The 9,029-nt window shown below is 38.5% G+C and overlaps 1 protein-coding gene across 1 annotated transcript; it reads left to right on the top strand.

Moving 5' to 3' along the window:
- The first annotated feature begins 268 nt into the window (after window positions 1–268).
- Window positions 269–5,874, top strand: LOC121953090 (zona pellucida-like domain-containing protein 1). The gene is made up of 10 exons (XM_042500033.1): window positions 269–353; window positions 1,105–1,325; window positions 1,413–1,597; window positions 2,331–2,403; window positions 2,897–2,994; window positions 3,324–3,404; window positions 3,485–3,653; window positions 3,750–3,846; window positions 4,797–4,820; window positions 5,750–5,874. Exons 1-10 carry the CDS (start codon window positions 269–271, stop codon window positions 5,872–5,874), a joined length of 1,158 nt encoding a protein of 385 aa, XP_042355967.1.
- Window positions 5,875–9,029: the final 3,155 nt, after the last annotated feature.

The following is a 9,029-nucleotide window of genomic DNA, read 5'->3' as shown; positions in this document are numbered from 1 at the left end:
CAAACACTGAAGTCAAGGTGGACACACCAAACTACCTTGACCTTGTTTCTGTCCAATCATGAGAAGGTAACATAGCTATATAAGAAATCCCCAACAATCCTACATATTGTTCAAAACAGGAGACAAGCAGAAAAGAGGATAACAGCAGTGGGACAGTTAAGGTGGGTGCCAAGTAAGGTAACAACAATAACATCTACAGAACTTCAGATTCTTTAAAATCATCAGATTTTTTGTCATCACAGATATATCCACACTAAGGAGGGCAAAGATGATCATTCTGAGCCTTGTTGTCTTGGCGTCCTTGGTGTCCAGAAGCAGTCAGTTAACGTGTCTAAGTGATTTTCGACGTCCAGGTACACTATGCCAGCTTCAGCCTTTTCTGATTTGTTAAGCTCTTTCTATGTAGGTCCTGGAAAAGTATTTAGGTTCTCATCTATGGTTTATACCGAGCTTATTACTTGATTTTGACCACACAGGACCCTATGGAGTGTCACAAAAGCGTCAGCAGCAAAGCAAGAAAAATGACTAAGTCCACTTAAAGTTAGGATTTGACTTCCAGGTTTTGATGATTTTTTTCTTTAAAAAAAACTTTCAGAGGTGTGGACTTGGAATCGAGTCACACTTGACACACAAATTTGACTTCAAACTTGACTTGACAAAATCAAAAACACTTGCAACTTGAATAGGACTTAGATACAAATGGCTCTTGATTTCACTTGGACTTCAGCCTTTTGACTTGAAAATACTTGATACCTTCTCCAAAGGCAATTTGAAATCTGAAACATAAAGAAACAGGACAGAAAAAATGTATTCTTTTGTGGGACTGGTTAATAGTGCAATGAAATGAGTGAGGCTGCTCAAATACTGCAATGACAAACAAATATAATTTTTAAAAAGGATTCATGATTTTTATTAATGTATTATATTAAACTTTAAATGGCATTGCATTTGGGGATTAGCTCATTATGACTTGTTTAGGACTTGAAACCAAAGGCTTGGAACTTGACTTAGGACTTGAGTGGAAAGACTTTGTCCCACCACTAAAATTTCCAAGTGGAAGTTATAAAAAAAAAACTTACTGATTTCCTATTTCCTGTCTTCTAGAACACACTGACATCTCAGTTGAATGTGGCACATCTTCGATTGGCCTGGCTATCCAAATCTGCCCTGTCGTCTACACGGGCTACAACGAGTCTCTGCTCATCCTCAACCACATGTTTGACAAGCTGGAGTGTAAAGGAACCTTGGATGAATCCGTCACCCCTCCTGTTGTCAGGTTTACCTTCCCCCTCAACATGACCAACGCTTGCGGCAGCACATTCATGGTCAGTAAAGCTCAGTGGAGGAGTAAAAATGTTTTTTTCAAAGCATCCTCCTTTTTTTATGTCTGTGCTTGACTGTGTCACCTTTAGACCACCAGCACAGCCGGCACAGGGATCTTTGCTGACTTCTCAAACATCCAGACGGTTAATGTCAGTGGTGTGGTGCGCTCCCACGATCCAACCACGGGGGTAGTCACCTATAATGCTGAGCTCAAGTATTATTATTCCTGTGCATACCCACTGGAGTATCTCATCAACAACACCCAAGTGGACGTGTAAGACTTTTAAAAACAATATATATTTACTGTACATGTTTTTACATGGGGAGATTGACAGTGTCCTACCATTCTGATGGTAAGTATTCTATGGCAGCTGTGCTTTATAAAAGGATCATTTGGAATTTGAAGAATTTTACTATTTTTCCGATAGTCAGACAAAATCATGGATACCTTTTTCTCCTCTGAGTGCAGTTTATGAATGTTAAATGGTGATATTAAGCTAGTTTTGCTTGGTTGTCGATACAATCAAGACATAAAAATAGTAATACACAATCCACAGATTTATGCAGCTATGTCCATACCAAGAAAAGAAATTCAAATGAAACAAAATTAGTTACTTTTTTCAAGGATTTATACCTTTTTTCTTCAACAATTTATTTTTTAAAAAAGGGCACAATTATTAAACATTCACAGAATATAAAAACTCAGCTTTGCACATGATGTAATTCTCTACATCTGAGAAGCTGCTGAACCAATACTTTAGTGTAAAAAAGATTACCAGGACAAATTGTGCAGATGTGTTTGTCTTTAGACAGAGTGAAGACTAAGTTACAGAATTTTCAAAAAAAACTAAACTATCCTCTTATGTGTCATCTGTCCTGCTCACACTCTTTTCTCCTCTGTTGGTGGAAATACTCTCTTGGTGTAGAGTAACATATAGGATGCAGGCAGACATATTTCTTCCAGCCAGCTCCTCCCTGTTTCTGACACCACCCCTTGTCTTATTTAGGTCAGCATCTTCCATTGCAGTGAGGGACAACAATGGAAGCTTCATCAGCACTTTAAGCATGGAACTCTTCAGTGTAAGTTGAGACTGAATAAGTATGAGATATAAATACCAAATAACTGTAATTGTTCATTCGCCTCCATGCTGCTTTCTTTTGTTTACTTACCTGTTTTACTAGTGCATCTTTGACCTTGAATATGACTCACCAGTAAAAAACAAAACAAACAAACAAAAAAAAACCCACACATAGAAACCTGCAGAGCTGTATACAGGGCTCTAGTCCAGCAGAATTGGAAAAGCAATCCATTGCCTATTTTAAGCCTGTTTCCACTTTGCAAAAAAAACCAAAAAAACAATTGCATAGATGCAGTCATTTTAGTGGAAAAAGGGTATTAGTGTAAATGGTTATATCATCATTTAGTAGGTTTCTTTTCTTGTTGTATGTCCACATGATCTAGTGTGTTTTGTTACTGACAAACAATCAGCAAACAAGCTTCCAGAATGAGGGGTGTAAAATATGGATCATTACAAGCCTTCACAGCTAACCAACTTTACACTTTTGTTGACAGGATAAGAACTACACCAAGCCTCTCATCATACCATCGCTGGGCTTAGAGCTTCGAACCAAAGTCTATGTCCAGGTCAAAGCAGCCAACCTGACTGATCAGTAAGAGCATCCATCTGCTGACTCTGGTGTTGAGAACAAAACATCACACATTTCACTGCATTCTTAAAGCTCTGGGGTCTCAGTCGACCAAGTCTGGAGTAGTCAGACCAATCTTCAGAGCGACAGAGAAAGGTGTGTAAGTGTACATCATCATTCTGGGAGAAATGCCGGACAGGTTTATAACCACAGTCTACACCTGCTGAGACAGACTACAGAGGTTCCCACTCCAGAGGCACACTAAATGAACACAGATGACTGTAAGTGGATTGTATTACAGGTCTTAAGTATTTTAACACTATCTTTGAAGCCCCTTTTTCTTCCCCCACCAGGTACAATGTCCTCATGGACCGATGCTACGCTTCCATCTCTCCTCATCCCACCAACTCCACTTTCTTCAACCTGTTTGTCTCGTAAGTCCTCAAATCTCATTCTGAGGAGAGCGTCAAAGCCCTTATCAGGCCAACACTGTTTTCTTCTTGATATCAAACAGGTGCTCGAGGGATCAGATGACCACCATGAAGGAGAACGGGGACAGTCACCACGCCCGCTTCTCTTTCCCGGCCTTCAGGTTTGTTGAGCAGCAGAATCAGACGGTGTCCACCTACTATCTGCACTGCATCACCAGACTGTGTGAGATCAGCACCTGCAATGACTTTAAGGTCAGTGAGGGATCAGTAAGGAAAAAAAGACATTTAGACCATTTCTGCTGGGAATTCTTCAGGTCTTAGTTACATTCATTTTTTCTTTATGTGCAGCAATGTAACAACAGGAGGAAAAGAGATGTTCGTACTGGTGTTTCCGAAGCCACCACCCTGTCCTCGGCCATTCCCATTGTCACCAAAAATGAGAACTGTAAGTATGGCTGTTTCTTGACATTCAACACTGATCATGAGTTAAAATTAATAGAAAAAGAAAAGGATAGTACAGAGTAGGGTTACAATGGTATGAGATTTTCACTGTATGATAACTATCTCAGAAAATAAAGTGGCTTCACAGTATTACAGAATTATTATTATTACCAATCAAAATTACCCTTAAAGGCATGAAAACACAAGGGTTAGTTTTGGTTGAACAATTGTTTTATTGGTATAATTAAAACTTGAAACCTTTTTTTTTTTTAGAAAAAAATGGAAGTATGTGTAATGAGTCTCCTTTTGAAAATAAAAAATAAGGGTGAGATTTTCTGATTCTCTGTCCAGTTGCATTATTTCAATATTATAGTTAACCCTTTAAAACCTGATCGAATTTGCTGGATTAAAAAAAAAAAAAAGTAGGCTCTCTTGCTAAGTAGCTCATTGTCTTTTTTTCCCCATTTGTTTAAAAAAAAACAACGTTTTAATACTTGTTAAGGGCCTCTGAAAGCAGCACAGAAAAAAATTATGTCAATCCAGGTTTCATGGGATTAAGCAAATATACACATTGTATGGTAATCATCAACTTTCATATGGTATATTGCTTTATCTGTAATACAGCATAATGTGCCACCCCTCAACACCTGTAAATGTATAGATAGATAGATATACTTTATTGATCTCAAAACTGAGAAATTGGGGTATCTCAGCATCTTCTTGAGGTCATGCTGGACTCTCCTCAGCTCCTCTCTGTCTCCAGACCTAAAAGCCCTCTTCTTTTTGTTAAGAAGTTCTTACTACAGTATCACTGTAGTAAGTTTATCTCAGACTCTTTAACTAAGTCCAGTTTGAATGTATAGAGCACAAGAATCCCCTTTTTGAGTGTTTTTATGTGGTAGCTCAGAAATTATCAATTAAAATTGATTTTCTCCTTTCATCTCTCTCTTACAGCACTGACGGAGTCTAAAGAAGGAGGTATGTTTAATCCTCTGTAATGTCTTTCCTATTAGTTCACCTAAAAATGAAGAATTAAAATTCTAAGAGGAATATAAATTTATTCTTTATTCCTAATTCATAATTAGCAGCAACACCATCAGTTGCCCAATGATTGCAGCTGCCAGACGAAAATGTTGGCACTGTACGTTCCTGCAAACTCTAGTTATGTTACATTTGCAAGTTTTACACATATGTCAGTGTTTATAAAGTGACATAGTATATGCACTGACATTGTCACTGGGAGACGAAGGAGATGGCGGATGATGTGTCACCTAGGCGAGACATCTGCCATGCTGCAGACCGGTGTTCAAGACCACCAAAATTTGTGCATATCCCTCCTAATGATGAGTCAGTCATTCGTGCATAACCCGTGTATTTTGGAAGGCTGCAACTACGTGATGAATGCGTTAACAGGAGTAATGAAGGAAGCGGTCTTGATCGGTTGGAGTGGTGGATTGGTCACAAAACACAGGACTTTCCCCAGGAGACTGGTGTTTGACATGGAGTCATTTTAAGATTGGCCCTCACCATGATTCTTTTCCTAAACCTAATCAGAATAACTTTACTTGCCTAAACCCAATCTCCATCACTTTCAAATAATTTCGTAAATTTATATTTAGGACATGATGTCATTCATGGGGCGATAATTGATATTATATGAGCCGCTGTATGAGGATACATCGTTAAGTGAGTCATTGTTGTGTTCCTATATGCCTTTTAGGCACCAAAGATGGGCGCTGTGTAATAAACTGTTGCTCAACGTGTGTGCTGCGTAATAATGTACAAATGTAGCTTAGAAACTTACAATGCCAACATTTTTCTGGCTTTTAGGTTGCCTTATCTGTGTACAGATGATGCTTTGTGGTGAGGCGTGGTTAACATGTTTGTACCGGTTGTGTTGTGAGCAGTTCAGTCCAGCAGTGACTCGGACTCCAGGATGGGTCTCGGGATAGCGGTGGGCATCCTAACTCTGGCAGTTGTTGTGATTGGAGCTGGAGCAGCGATCCTTTACCAAAGAACCAGACGCTTTTAAAGGAGAGCAGGAACCTGTACGCTTCAATCTGGACAAGCTAACCTGTTGGATGAATCGTGTGCGGCGGCTACCCTTCCCACAAAACCTGTGGTGTCGAAATAAGCTCAGCCCCAAATCGCTTTTAATGGGATTTTTTTCATGTAGCATGTATGGTTTTGTTGTCTTATGGTTATAGTTGGACTAGAAATGTACTGTATAGATTAGTTTGGAGTGGGAAATGAAGAGTAAGAACCTTTGCACAAAGAGATGCTTTACCTGTTGTGGTAGAGATGCTGCATTACGTGATGAAAAGCTTAAGTGTTGTGCACTAGTGCTCTTTGGCGTTTAAAAGCATAAAAAGGAAACAACTTGTTTGTAGTTAGGGGAACAAAATGATCTAGGGCAGTTTGACATATTTTATCAGTACAAATATACAACAAACATGTGATTCATATAGTGAAACTAAATCAGTGAGGCTGAATGAATGTTTTTGGTTACAAGCAAAGTAGTTTGAAATTAAAGACTGTGAAAAGTTTTTAGTTTTAACCCATTGTTTAATGCATTTTTTTTTATTGTTTTGTTTTTTGTTTTTTTTTTTAGGTTTTTTGCATTACTCTTATTATCTTTTGACATTTAAATACCACATAAAAACAATCTCCCTTGGCATTATTCATTACTTTACATAACTGGACTTTTTAAAACAATATTGCACGCTGATCTTGATCGTGTTTGGTAATTTTTGTATTTTCTTCTAGAATGATTGTTTACATTCAATTACAAAGTAAGTGGAATAAAACAAATTGATGTACAGATAACGGAGAATAAAAGCTTTTCATGATGTCTTCAGCTCCTTAAGCTTTCCAAAAGTGTATCTTGGATGTTTCAGCTTTTTTGTTTTTGCATGGATAATGCTGCGAACTAGAAAATGACTGAGTGACATATATCTATTTTCTTATTCTTGTGTGTTTGCCCATGACCCCATTAAATCCCAGCTATTTATGGGACGCATGTAAAGAAGATATATCTAGTTAACGGCTCACCTCAGACCACAAAAGCGGTTCACATGTCGCTGAAACCAGACTTTGTCACTTTCTATACAACCTGTTCTTTAACATGACCTTTGTGAGGACTCACACAAAAAACATGAAAAACAATAAAGAAACTCCAACACCGGTTTCTTTCTTTTGAAACTGAATATCACTGTCAAAACAAGGAGTCATAAACAGCTGGTCAAGCGGAGGTGGTGGGAAAGCCCTCGGGGAAAGATATCAGCTCCCCTCTGCGTTATGGAATTAGGGCAGTGTAACAGCAGTCCACTTTTAAAGGGACTCTGTGGAGGTTTGGACCACTAGTGGTGCTGTAGAGAAATGTTTTGATGAGTTAGTGAACACATCGCTTGTATCACATGGACAAGGGCCAGTGTTGAGCAGTAATGTGCGACTAACATGCTATAGTAATGATATTTTAGCATTAGCTGGAAGCAGAAAAAGCTATATTTTATATTATTTAAACAGTCACTTTAACACTACAACTTTGATCAATGCACCCAAACTATGGTAAACCATAGGAGCTACATAACTGATCCTTCCTCTGCCACTCCTGGGCATGTTTGCCAAAACTTTTTTTTTTAATTTCATTTTTTATTTTGTTTACATTATTTATTTATTTATTTTCTTGATAAAAATACATATATGGTTTTTATAAGGAAAACTCACCTAGTCCTTGTGCACCTCTGCCCCTCCCAAACCTAACCACTGAGACGGAAACTATACATAATCAGGGGGAAACACTATTTGACGAGGGGACACTTTGATACAACACCTGTATTCCTCGACTAATTTTACCCTCTTGGTTAACTAAAATAACATCTGGATTGTCTACTATCTGCTGGATTCCATGTGAACGTAGCATTAGTCTTGGACGCAGGAGGCTAGGAGCGGCTGTTACAAAGTCTAGGAGCAGTGGGCTGTTTTATGTTAAGGTTGGTTATACAGTTCACAGTAGCTTGTGTTCAGGGTGAAAAAAAAATGGCAACATAAGCTTGCTTATTTCACGCTGCCTGCTCATGGGGAGGGATGTTTTAATATTATATTCCAGGATGCGTGCCTTGTTGTTTCTGTGTAATTATATAGTACAAAAGTCAGTACAGTATTTAGCTTGTTACCATGTAATTACAGAGTTAGGACAGGAAACTTCAAAATTCAGCCTGCATCCCTTATTTTACTGCGTAAATAAAGGGTAAGAATATGAGAACAGTGACTATCCAGCTCACTGCCTTATTCTTACTGTGTAATTAATATATAAGCAGAAGACATCACATTACTGCAGTGGGTTGATTTGCATCCTTGGATGACAATACAACTACTTATTTCTCCTTTCTTCTAAAACTCCCAGATATTACTCCCTTGTTCCGCTGTACCCACATGCACCAATAGAAACTTTGAAACATACAGCAGTCCTTAGTATGACTGTTCCTCCATGTTTTGAAGCTAGACTGCCAACTTTTAGCCAACTGGGTCCTTGCGCTTGCACAGTTTGCCGTTGACTTTCATCTACGTGACAAGCTTTGTTTGACCTGAAAATAATGGGATGGAATTTCCTTTTCAGTTCTGCTGAAAACTGCACCGCAGATTCAAAGGGAAACTCTATCAGCAAGATGCTCAGTTACTGAGAGGGAGAGAAGTTGCAGGGTTGTTATAAGAAAGAATGACATGAGAATCATTGAAACTGAATCTGCCAGAAAGCAGAGGTGGGCAGCGGTGAGGCTTCAAAGTGGATTACTCTCTTTCTCTGTCTGTCTGACACACACAGTGAACATTTGGAGGATACTGTGTGGAATAAAGTTGAGGTATTATGGCTTCAAGTTGACTTACCTCACATTAAATCTATTGTTGTGGGCAGCTGCCACTCAAACTGTAATTATTTAGGAGGGGTGAGATTTTGGATAAATTCTGTGAACTGAATATGAACTTTGTGTTTCCGGTCGTGACTGACTAGACTATCACATAATTGTGCCTCAAAGCATCAACTTGTGACCACAACTGTTCAGTTGATGTTCTAAACAAATGATGACACCACCAACTAGACAAAGCACTCACTCTAAAAGCAATTCACCACCCCTAATTAAATGCATGATTGCATGATAAAAATTCTACTTTATTGATCTAGATAAAGCT

Source organism: Plectropomus leopardus, chromosome 13 (assembly GCF_008729295.1).
Source record: "Plectropomus leopardus isolate mb chromosome 13, YSFRI_Pleo_2.0, whole genome shotgun sequence".
Taxonomy (NCBI): domain Eukaryota; kingdom Metazoa; phylum Chordata; class Actinopteri; order Perciformes; family Serranidae; genus Plectropomus; species Plectropomus leopardus.
The sequence above is the reverse complement of the archived record's forward strand: the minus strand, read 5'-3'. Positions and strand labels throughout refer to the sequence as shown.

Bases quoted from the DNA above. Each gene is read 5' to 3' on its own strand.
- LOC121953090 (XM_042500033.1), top strand. From the start codon at position 269: ATGATCATTCTGAGCCTTGTTGTCTTGGCGTCCTTGGTGTCCAGAAGC. The intron at 3,405-3,484 runs GTAAGTCCTCAA...GATATCAAACAG, and splicing joins TTCTTCAACCTGTTTGTCTC to GTGCTCGAGGGATCAGATGA. The intron at 3,847-4,796 runs GTAAGTATGGCT...TCTCTCTTACAG, and splicing joins TGTCACCAAAAATGAGAACT to CACTGACGGAGTCTAAAGAA.